Here is a 12,458-nt window from a genome sequence, read left to right on the forward strand (position 1 = left end):
CGGTGTTTGGTTAGTTTGGGAGCAGTGCAAGAATTGGGGGGAGTAAAAATTATGGGAACAGCAGGGTGTGAGAAAAATAGAGTTCTTCAGCTCTTCAATATCCCTACTGCAGCAGCCCTCCCCTGCCCCCCCCCCCCCCCCCGCCCGCCTCCACGCCTCTTCTACCACCAACCCAACCACCTCTGTCCAATTTTCACCAGGGTTTCTACACACTCCCCAATTAACTGAACACCTGGAACAGATCACAAGCTGCAGAGCAGATGATAGAAACTATAAACTGTTCAACAGTGAAAAAAAAAAAAAAAACACATCATCAGGCTAAGTGTCAATAATTTTACATCTCCAATTTTTTTACTGGATTTCATTGTCTCAATTTGTTAAGGACACCAAAGCCTCTACTACATCTCCTTTGTGCTCACGTAAACTTCTTTCTGCTGCAGCTCTTGGAATTTCCATTTCGTCAACCTAGTGGACAAAGCAGATGCCTGATTTACAAAAAATTGAAATTAATAAATGTACTGTTATTTACCTGTGTTTGATGTGCTCGTGTATGTAAAATAAAAATTCTTAACTGTGCAATTATTGCACTGTTGCCTGGTAACTCTGAGAGGTATATTCCATAAATACGTATACCAAACACGGATTGTGCATTAATGTAGAGTATACTTCTGTAAGATAATTATACATGAGTCTTGTATACATGTAACTATTCCTAGAGAATAAAATCCAAACACTTTCAAGGAAATTGGCCGTTTTTATACATGTACTAGAGGACGCATTATCTGTCCTGGACGATAATGCGTCCACGCCATTTTTATACTGAAGACGCATCATCCGTCTAGACGAACTTGGGCAAACATCTGTAGTTCGTCTGGTTATGCGTCTCTAGTATAGAGACGGGCACAAGACGTGTTATGCGTCTAGACGAACTATACCTCAAAATTCATCTTGAACGACGCACTAGGAGAGAGAGTTCGTCTAGATTCATAATACGTCTTGTGCCCTTCTTTACACTAGAGACGCATAACCAGACGAACTACAAATGTTTGCCCAAGTTCGTCCAGACGGATAGTGCGTCTTTAGTATAAAAACGGCCATTGTTAACTTGCCATGCAAGTTTCTTTAGGCTTTCTAGCTTACCCAAATTTTCCAATTCATCTACATGTACATGGAAACTGTAGTCAAACAATGAAAGGTTAACTGTATACTGTACTTACTATTAAATCAACATCTTCTTTTTTTATGACAATCCTTGCAAGCTCTTTCTCTCTGGAAACAAAAAGAACAAACAAAAGAAAACAAAATTACTTTTAATCATTAAATTACAAGAAAGTAAAATGTATCCATACTTGAACATGTAGTTTGGGCATGGTGGAAAGAAATTAGTTTGTATCTTATTCTGCATTCTTCCCAGTCTTTGGAAATCTACAGCAAAACGTTCAGGAATGTTTTAAGAATTAATGGAAAAAAAGTGCATGACCTTTAGGCCATTTTGGAGGCCTAAGAGAGTTGTCAAAAACCTTGGGAAGGCAGTGGAGGAAAGCAGTGGAAAACCTTTTCTTGGTATACCAGACATTGAATATTATTTTCCACTTATGACTTATTATTTTTCTTGGAACTAATGCACTAGCCTAGGTTAACGAGATTGTGGGCATAATGAAAAATCAAGTCACTTGTGGTGTATTTTGTAATACACATTACGTTCTGTAACCTAATGGATCATAGCCTGCTGGACTTTGCATTGAGTGGTTCACTGAGGTTTGATGAAGCCTTGCCAGGGTCAGAGTATTATGTGTTCGGGCAAGACATTTTACATTCACAGTGTTCCTCTTCACCCAGGTGTATAACTGGATACCAGCTGGGGGTACCCCACTGCAATACATTACCATCCCATCAAAGGAGGAGTTCGATTTAATCAAAGTCACTTCATGCAACAGAAACAGGAGATAAGTGCTGGCCTGGTGGGGCACTACAAATGTAGGCTTGAAGACAAACTTTTACCTCTGTACCATAAAAGAAAACTGCACAACCAGTAAGCATCATGTGGATTATTTTTGAGTAGGGGTGCAGGTACTGTAGAATCTTCACTACATTCACATTTACCAGTAATAACATAAACTTCTGAAAGTAGCAAGCCCCTGAACATAACGTCACAAAATTGTGGCTGCTAATAAATCCCGAAAGTAGCGACCTGCTGAAAGTGCAACCCCTTCTAAAAACAACCACCCCACCCACCCCCCCCCCCCAAAAAGATATACCATAAATCCTTGAATTAGCACCCCTCCTATCGGCCAAAATTTAAAATAAACACCCCCTCCCATACCCCATTTTGTGGGAGTGATGAGACAACAAAGGATGTATAGTTTTCATTGTGCAGTATTAGATCTGTGCAGTTTCAGTTTGTGAACACGTTAAGTTTGGAAAAAAAAAAAAAAAAAAAAAAGACTTAGTACTGATGGTGCTGCAATTTAAACTTTAGGATAAGCTTTTTATGTCGATAAACATTGAATAAACAGCTTATGTTGTTGTTTATGTGTTGATGATGTATTAAAAAATGATCATGTCAGGCCACGATTTGGGAAAAATTAAATAAATGCCTCCCCCCCCCAACCCCTTGACCAAGCACCCCCCTTGGATAAGCGCCCTCCTTGTTCTCCTAAATTTGAAGTAAGTGCCCCAGGCGCTAATTTGAGGATTTACTGTATAAAAAATTATTATATATTTTTCCAAGCTATAGTCAGATGAAAGTTAAGTACCGTAACTTGATTTAACGCAATCAACAATAAGGAAAGGTATCACTTATGCCACAAAGCATTGTGAAATGCAGTTCACACAAAACCTGTAGAATTTTATTTAAGTAACAGGAATGTACTATGAGAAACTTTGATTCAAATTAATATCATTTTCCACTGAAGTATATTAGAAGGAGTGTTTCTTCAAGTTTTAACTGAAATCTCGACCAGCGCACTACGTACGTCAGCAGTGTGTCATGAAGAAGAAACAGTTCACGGTATCAGACAAGTTTTCCTGCCGACCACTGACAACATGATCTAGTGTAGAACTGTTTTTATGAATCTCTGGGTTTTTATTTCACAAAAAGAGCTCATTTGTACCAACTTTATATAGCATTTTTTACTCCCTGAAAATAACAACCTCCCGATAATAACTAGTCCCAAAGACTGCTAATTTCGAAAGTGGCGGGGTCGTTACTTTCCGAAGTTTACGATAAGTTTTCCCAATACTCCAGCAGGAGCAAAAACCTTCATATGTATACCTGTATTACATGAAGTATAATTCACCAGTTTTTTTCTTCCACAAAGCAAACGTATCTTAAGGTTACAGTATACCTTCGGGTCGGTAATTTTCTTCAAATTTGGATTTTTGGGTCAAAATAGTGGTCGAAGAATAATCTCTAATTTCTGAAAAAAAAATTTGAAAAAGGCTAAATATTGGCGGAGAAATGGCGGTTTTACGTTTTCACCGGAAGTAAAAGTTTACCTCTTGATTGACAGCCCTATGGCGCGTATGCAATCAACCGAGACGATTTTCGCGGGAATATACCTATATCGATGTCACGAATTGACTACTCAGTTGATCAGCATTGTTGTTCTGACTACCCAGCATTTTTGGTATTAGGCGTGTCTCTATTAAGTTATAAGTAAACATAGACCACGTTTAAACCATGGATCAGTTCGAAAAAGCGAAAACAGCGAAGAACGAATGAAAATACATTAATGAGTGAAGAAGCGAAAGTTCGCCACGCGGATGAAGCTATAGTTATCGTATAAGGTGGGCAAATATTCGTGGTAAGAGAAAAGAAAGGTTCTGTAAAAATTTCGGAACTTGACAGCAATAACAGGGATGCTGACAGAGACTCTTCTGATGAGTCCGATATCGACGAATCATCGCACTCATTGAGACCATTTGAAATATTATCCATGCACAGTTGCCCACACACAGTTGCTCTCCGCGCTTTCTTTTGTTTGTTTCCTTCGCTCAGCCACTCTAGCGTTCATATCCTTTTTAGTCTTCCCCATTTTGCCAGACCAGCTTCAATAAAAACCGAGCTACAGAAAAATTATCTCTCTGCCTTCGGTTCCTTGAGCGCATTGCGAAACACAAGAGTTTTTTAGAGATTCGCGCGTAAATTTCACCAGGAGGTTAACGGTAATAAATTTTCCCTGCACTGATTGGCTTAGTTATCTGAGAACCCAGTTGAAGGCGTTTGTGGGCGGAGTTTGTTTGCGAAGCAGAAAATTTTTCTTAGCGCTGTTTTCTCGAATAAATTTTTTCACTTGAAGCAGACACTTTAAAGAGTTATAACTCAAAGGGAATTTGTTCAATTGCTCTTAAATTTGGACAGTGGCTAGTTTAACATATACACTACAAAAGCGTGTCTGGGAATTGTCAATTTCGAAATACTTTTTCTTCGAGAGCGATTTTTGTACGATCACTCCACATTTTTTTAATCCTATTTCGAAAATGTTCTGTAACTTTTTACTGCAATTGAATATGCCAAAACGCAGACACGTTTTTTAAGCGCTTTGGGCCCTGAAACCGAGGAAAAAATTAAATTGGCAAAAAACGAAATTCGCTTTGACTTGTAGCTTCCTAAAGGTGATTCGGGCGCTCGCATTTAGTGGTCGTGAAAAATTCGACAATTCATTTTCTTTCAAAATTCTTAGTATAGTTTGATAGCCAGCTCCATAAGCTTTAATTTGATATGGGGTTTAGGTATCTACAGCTTAAACAGCACGCGCTACATCGCTTGCGCGCGAGACACCCCTGAAGGTATACTGTAACCTTAATATGAGAGGATATAAGTACCAGATGTCTTTTTTAATTCACCTGAAAGTGTAATTGGAACTCCGAACACATGCTTCATGATCAGTTGGCTTACTGCATTTTGCGAAGCGAAATGAAACGAAACGAAACAAAACAAAACGAAAGGAAGCCTGACTGCCTTACTTCTTTCATTACCAAGGTGATAAGGCGAACATGCAGACGGCAAATGTCAGTCACGCACCCAGTGCTCGTTTCGCAAAATACAAATCTGTAATTTGTAAAATGGGGCACTTCTGATCTTTCGGCTTTAACTCGCTGTTTAAAAATCATCAGTGCATCGAGTTGTATCTACGAAAAGTGTTAAAGAGTCAGAAGAAATAAGTTACATATCGTCACAGTCTTCGAAGAGCTAGTTTCCCAAAATACAGATCTTCGAATTTGCAAATTACACCCTTCTGCTGTTTTATTCCTTGTTTAGGTTATCGCACGGAGAAATCTGACTGTTGTGATAGTTCAGTACAAGTTTCGTTTCGTTTCGCAAAATACAGCAAGCCGATCGATCAGTCTAATTATTTACCTCTGCAGCTTGGCAGCTTTCTCTTCGGAATATCTTCCCTCCACTAAACTAATAGCCTAAAAATGAATTTAAATGTCTTTTTTAAGTATTTCCTCCACCAAACTATGTGAACTAAGTGGAGAGAGAGGAAAGTCAGATTAAGCTTATAAGTTAAGCTTATCCCGAACGCAAACTTGATGAAAGAAAACCCTTGTAAATAGTGACTTCATCTTTGCCACTCAACCTAAAAGTGAATAATACTTACATTTTCTATATCTGTTGTGCTTATTTCTTTCTCTTCTGCATAATCAGTCACTCTTTCGAGGTCAGCAGACGTTTGTAAATCGTGTCTCTTCGGCAAAGGTTGTTGTACACCTTCCGCCATTTTGAAAATTATTCTGTCACATGGTTGGCCTTGAATAACATTTTCCTACCGAAGGGAGGGTAATATAAAGAGTATATCGTCCTTGTTGAACCTTAAGGCTCAATAACACGCCCTCCTCTTAAAGCGCTAAAATGATAAAACGTGAATGAAAATGTCACAATATTTTCTTTTAAAGAGGCACACTTAGATGTTAGATGTAGTTTGTATGGAAACACTCTTGCAAAAAAATTACCTTAGCGCTCCCTAGTTAGGAAGTAAATGTCGTCATACAATAGTACCCAGACCTACAATCTTGGACAAAATAAATGGAACATCTGGACCACCCCTCCCCCCATTTCAATGATGTCAAAATGGCGCGCTTTTGCTCCTTCGCGCCTTCATCATTGCTTTGGGGGGGATGGGGGATAATTGTTCCATTTTATTCTGTCCAAGATTGCAATCTTGGACAAAATAAATGGAACATCTGGACCACCCCTCCCCCCATTTCAATGATGCCAAAATGGCGGGCTTTTGCTCCTTCGCGCCTTCATCATTGCTTTGGGGGGGATGGGGGATAATTGTTCCATTTTATTCTGTCCAAGATTGTAGCTCTCAGTGCGAGGATAAGCCTGATATCTTCGGAAGCGGGCCATACTTCTCGGAGCGTGATCTTTTGTTCGGATAGTAGATCACGTGATAAACGGCCGTTGATAATATAGTTCATTCGCAGTGCATTATGGGAAGGGCTTTCAGCCCCCTCCTGGATCTACTGTGATCTCGTGACTCACTCTCTTTCTCTTTTGACAGCAAGCAAAATGAAAATGTCTTCATTCACTTCCGTCTTCGCGTTGATGTTTCTTCATCATTTCTTCCAAACAGTGGAATCAAAATTCCTGATACCTGGTGAGGCCTGGGGATATGTCGACGTCAGGAAAGAGGCAACTATGTTTTGGTGGCTCTATGGAGCTCAAACAAGCGATCCCACGGACCGTGTTCATAAACCCCTAGTTTTGTGGTTCCAGGGAGGTCCAGGGGCTTCCTCCACGGGATACGGAAATTTCGAGGAGATCGGCCCTCTTGACGTTAATCTAAAGCCAAGAAACTCGACTTGGATTAAGGAAGCTAATGTCTTGTTTGTAGATAACCCCGTGGGATGTGGCTTCAGTTATGTTGGTGATCCAGGGGCCCTCACCACTAACATCTCAGGTGATTAGTATTTATTAAGCTTGTAAGGAACTTCTTATTATGAAGTATAACATCCAAGGCACTGCAGTGCCAGCCCAGGCCTGGGCAACTTGTTTAGGAGCCTTTTCCTGTGGGACGTCCCATTGTTATCTGCATCCTCCCCTTCCTCCACACATGCACACCCAAATAAATAGATGACTTGAGGCAACCCCTCTATATTTTTAATGGCTTCCTTTGAAAGCAGTCAATGTAAAATGAAGACTGTGAACTGCAGACTGCAGACTGGAGTAAAATGCAGATTAAGGGTAAAATACAGACTACAGACCAGGGCTAAGAATTGCAGACTGCAGACTACAGACTGTTTATTAATAAGTATATATCGCAATATTTCCATTATCAAGTGCTGACCGTAAACAGGATTATTCACGACAGGCTAATTGCATTGAAAGTCTGCACTCCAGCTAACCTGAATATCACTCAGGTTAGACTGAATAATGCTCTGGTTAGCCTGCAGTTTACAGTTAGCTCTTAATGATCGAAATGGGAACACAATTCAGTTAAAAAATCTGCAGTCTGCAGTCTGTATTTTACCCTCAGTCCTGATGTGCAGTCTGCAGTCTGCAGTCTGCATTTTACACTGACTGCTTTGAAAGCCTAACAAAACAAAAAGGTAGCTAATCTTTGCAGAATGAACTGGGCCTTAAATTGCAAGAGCTCACCATCCTTGGCAGTGAGTGGCAGGAAGGGGAATGCAGATTAAAGATGCATCACCCCTGTAATATTGGTTCTACAGATAAACCTTTCCTCACAGACACCTCCATAAAATAGTCCACCACTTAACATTTAGATTAACAATAAATCACAGGCCGTTTGCTGGGTATCGGATGAACGTAAGCGGCATCTGGTTATTTAAGCTAAGATTACAAAACTTTCTTGTGTTGTTCCTCAAACTATCTGTGCCTCTCCCCTGAAGACATTGATCACCAAAAGACAAGAAAATATCTCTTTCTTGACTAAGCCTACCAAGTTTCAGTGGTCTGTGTTGCAAATCGGCCAAGATAACTCTAGTTACATACCTGATATAATATTGCGTTGAGTGTATGATGTCATCAGTCATCTCATTTGCATATTTTACACATACTTAAATATCTCCGGAACTACAATAATCCAGATATTTGCAAATGGTAAACGGCATTTTTATTCTCTCGTGGAATTCTATGTGATACACCTAAAAATTCAAGGGGTAAAAATTGGATCATAGCAACACTTTAAGATATTGATTTGCATGTCGCATTTTGTGTTAGTAATAATATTAGTTTGTTCTCTTATCAGAAATTACAGATGATTTGACTGTCTTCTTCAAAGCCTTTCTGGAGAAGTTTCCAGTTTTCAAGGAGATGCCATTTTTCATTGCTGGTGAATCTTATGGTGGTAAAATGGCTGCTGCTTTTGGAGCTGCCTTGCAGGACCTGATTCATGATGGCAAAATTCAGTGTGAGCTTACTGGAGTAGCACTAGGAGATTCCTTGATCTCTTTCCAAGACACAACACTTTCTTATGCACCCTATCTATTTTCTTTTTCTCTCTTGGATGAGAAAGACTTTCTTAGAGTCCGAAAGTTAGGTAAGGAGGTTGTAAAAGCTACTGATCACGGAGATTATGACAAGGCCATGGATTTAACTGACCAGTTGATCGATCTTATTGGCCATGTGACCGACAATGTTGATGTTTATAATGTGCTGCGTCATAACCAACCAGACCTTAACATGATGCATTTGATGTTGCAAAGGTACACTAAGTTGTCCAATAATCAAATTTTTTCTCAGTATTTAATGAGAAGTCAAAGTGATCCACTTGTCAAGCTCATGAATGGACCAATCAGGAAAAAGCTGGGGATAATACCGGATAATGTCACATGGGGTGGTCAGTCTGAAATGGTAGCAGAAACCCAACGCAATGATATCCCATCTTCAGTGTTATCAGATGTCGGCAAACTTATCAGAGGAGGTGTTAAAGTTGTCGTATACCAAGGCCAACTTGACATGATTTGTGGTACACTTGGTGCCGAGTCATGGATTGCAAAACTCGACTGGGATGGTTTGCCACAGTTTTTGAATTCATCCAGAAAGCCCTTGTATGCACCATCCAAACTGGCAAAGAAAGAGACTGGAGCATTTCTTAAGAACTACAAAAACTTTGAACTTTATTACATTCTCAATGCTGGCCATATGGTTCCTATAGACGCCCCTGAAATGGCTTTGGAAATGCTAAGAATGATTGTCATGTAACAAGGAGAGAATTGATGACTAATCAGTGGTACATCCAGACCTTGAGCTAGGGGCGGGGGAGGGGGGGGGGGGGGAGGGAGGGGGGCTTGCCCTGCTGGCTTTTCTTCCTCCTAAATACAAAATTCATTTTTAGATTCTGCTAAAAATTGTTGATTTTACCAATACACAAAGTTGAGTGCCTCAATTGATTTATCTTTAAAAATAGCATTCAAATCACACAGCCGAAACATCATGAGACATTTATGTGTGATATTAGTTTGTGTGCTAGAAAGAACTGCTCAATAAATCAGCATATACTTGATTCATAATCACCGGACATGCTGGAATTTTGCAATAACTTAGGATCCAGTCAAGGTAAAATAGCTTAACTTTGCACTGTCAAATCAACAATTTTTATCACAGGCTTCTAAAACTTTGGATTTGAATCAAATGGCATACATTTGTATTTTTTAAATAATTTTATTATGTTTAAATTTTAAAAAAATTTCTATCACTTCATAGTGGCACTTTATAGACTAGAGATATTGTCTTCCTTTTAGGTTCTCAGATTTTCATGCGAGTGTTCACTTGACATGCCATTGAGGGCACTGCACACTGTTGATATAATGTGCTGTTGTAAACAAGATTGAGCTAATTTGAGCCTCAGGGGTTGGGGGAGGCTCCCATATAAATAGGACAGGGGTAATCGTCATAACTTTTAGGAGTTAAAAATGTGGATTTGGCACCTCTTAGAGTCTACAACCTCAAAAGTTCCCACAGCAGGAGGTTCCACAGTACCTTTTAGGGCATTGAGCCAAAATAAAAGCAGTGTAAGTTTATGTGTTGTTTTAGAATCGGTACCTCTTAGGAGAGAAAAATACAAGCCACGCCCACAAAACAGGGCCTTGGTACCTCTTGAGGGTTCTTTTCAAAATTTCCGACGAGCAACCCTGTTCTTTTAGATGGGAATTAATTTGAGCCTAAGTTTTCAGAGTGAACAGTCAAGGTGCAGTCAAGCTGCAGTCAAGTTTCACTATCACTCAAGAAAAATAAGGGCACTGTGTGGTGCATTGTTTTAGTAGACACTCTATTGAAGATTGGAGCCTAAAACCTAAAATTTAATGTGCTTTAAGCCAAAATTCAAGAATAATTTTCCCTGGCAAGAGCTATGCCCGTGTGATTGTATTCTATCAACAAGAGAGATTAACAACAAGAGAGATTACATTAATTATCAGATTCCTGGATAATGAGCATGTGCTGTTATTTTACTGTGATTATTTTTATAATAAATATATATATCAAATACTTTCAAATAAACATAACCTAACCTCATCACTGACTTGCAGCATGTGTAAGGGACTATTTGTGTTGCTACAGATCTGTGCACGCTCAGCGGGCCTACAATATAAGTTAATATTATTTTTCGATGTACCGTGATCAGATGTAATATTATAGTTTTAACTAATCAGTGAACTAGCTCTTGAACAGCTTGTTTGTACTATTAGCTGTAATTTTGTAACAAGCTTCACCTACCTGCTAGCAAGTAAAAAATTGAAATCTTATATTTTTTTGCGGGTTTTTTTAATTTACATCTCTTGACGTAGAAACTGTTAACACCATAGCTGACATCTTCCTCAAATGAATTCAGCACCTGAGGGTGCTATTAAAAAAATAGGTTATCCTAAGTGAACACAATCTTCCGTGCCTTGAGTGTCAAAACGAAATTTAAAACAACTGCAATTCCCAATCACGGTTATATTCCCTTCGCAGCGGTTTCTTTGGTCGTCAGGCAAAGCTGAGCAAAATCGTTTTGCAATGACCCAGATAACGGCTGCGAAGATGACCAGATCAAACAGTGACAATTTAAGAAGAAATCCGATAGGAAATCGGGCAATTTCAATTTTTAATGGACAAAAACCTTGTACCAGAATAACGTTAAGTATGTTACAGTTCTTTTTGCATTTTCTACAAGCTAAAGATATTATAAAACAGTTGTCTGAAGTAACACTAAAAGCAATTTCCCATGGGACCTCGGGAAAAGAAATTTCAAAGTTCAGAGAAATTGTGCAAACACAGGTAAAGTTTCATTTCACCATTATTTTCAAGTGTTTCATTTGAACTTCAAAATTTGTTTTCGACTTTAGGTGTTGTCAGAGATGACTTCTTTTGAGAAGATTCTTAAAACAGTCGCACAGAAGTTTCCAATACGATATAAATAATCTCGGTACAAAGTTTTTTGTCCACTTGTTACTCGAAATTGTGGTGGATTTCTTCTTAGTTCTTATTTTTTGCATCACCTTAGTCTTCAAGCAAGCTTACTTGGCAGATCTTAGAGAAACAGCCGCCGAGCCTACATGTACTTCCCCTTCCCTCTCCTCCCCTACAGCGGAAACCAAACATCCTCCTGCTTTGGTCAGGCGGAATAACCTTGACTAGAAAGTTCCCAATGAAGAAAGCTACATTAAAGACAGAAAACACTCTTCTATTTTGTCGCATTCAATTTTTGGACTTCAAAAAAGGTTCTCTGGATGGGACATTTTACTTCCAGAATATCCAGGCCCGGCCAGGAGTGGGCGAAAGGGGGCAGGAGGGGGGAGAAAGCGGCGGGGTGGTGGTTTTAATATACACGATCAGTTCCCCCATATGGCACCAATATCAACCTCAATTGTAAAGCCTCGGCCAAACGATAGCAAACGATAGCTCGGGCCAAAAGATCGTTTGGCCAGAACTTGCAAATGTTGGGCCAACAATGTTGCGATATGTTGTGTTGAACTGCTGCGATCGTTTGGCCGGGACTTAAAACGTGTGATGCTAGATACCTAAAATTATCTTAGACATTTAATTCTGAACACCTTAAATTCAGGAAAATTTCAAATTTGTACCCGAATATACGAATCGTGGCAAAAAATACCGCGCCATATACCTGAATTAAAATGACTCCGTATACGTATGTGCAAATCCCTGGCCGGCCTAAATTATTGGCAGGACGAAGTCTACTTGCCACATTTACGAAATGCTAAACTCTTTGTGAATGTAGCCGACTCTTTTTTAACTTAAAAAAGATTTCTGTCTTGTCGAAAACTTAAAATAACCAACTAAGGCCTGCCGAACAGTCAAGTTCACCCTAAAACAATCCAACAGGTACTCAACATGATGTTGACTTGACAAGAGAGTTAATTCGTAGTTTCATAAACTGCATCTTAAAATATATAAAATACTATTTTAGGCCAGGAATTAAAATTAAAATCCATCCCCATTTGTAACTTAATTAATTAATTAAAGAACCTGAAGATATGCTATG

At 39.2% G+C, this 12,458-nt stretch overlaps 2 protein-coding genes across 2 annotated transcripts; one reads left to right on the top strand and one right to left on the bottom strand.

The window, feature by feature from the left end:
* Positions 1 to 332: 332 nt before the first annotated feature.
* On the bottom strand, positions 333 to 5,919 carry LOC110052429 (huntingtin-interacting protein K-like). Its single transcript, XM_020758564.2, has 4 exons — positions 5,607 to 5,919; positions 5,363 to 5,418; positions 1,218 to 1,269; positions 333 to 465 (listed from the first exon to the last, which is right to left on the bottom strand). Exons 1-4 carry the CDS (start codon positions 5,724 to 5,726, stop codon positions 370 to 372), a joined length of 324 nt encoding a protein of 107 aa, XP_020614223.1. The 5' UTR covers positions 5,727 to 5,919; the 3' UTR covers positions 333 to 369.
* A 380-nt stretch (positions 5,920 to 6,299) lies between these two features.
* LOC110052427 (retinoid-inducible serine carboxypeptidase-like) lies at positions 6,300 to 9,233 on the top strand. The gene is made up of 2 exons (XM_020758562.2): positions 6,300 to 6,911; positions 8,223 to 9,233. Exons 1-2 carry the CDS (start codon positions 6,521 to 6,523, stop codon positions 9,176 to 9,178), a joined length of 1,347 nt encoding a protein of 448 aa, XP_020614221.2. The 5' UTR covers positions 6,300 to 6,520; the 3' UTR covers positions 9,179 to 9,233.
* Positions 9,234 to 12,458: the final 3,225 nt, after the last annotated feature.

The sequence above is a fragment of the Orbicella faveolata genome, unplaced genomic scaffold, assembly GCF_042242905.1.
Source record: "Orbicella faveolata isolate gen_17 unplaced genomic scaffold, um_ofav_v1 contig_1, whole genome shotgun sequence".
NCBI classification, from domain to species: domain Eukaryota; kingdom Metazoa; phylum Cnidaria; class Anthozoa; order Scleractinia; family Merulinidae; genus Orbicella; species Orbicella faveolata.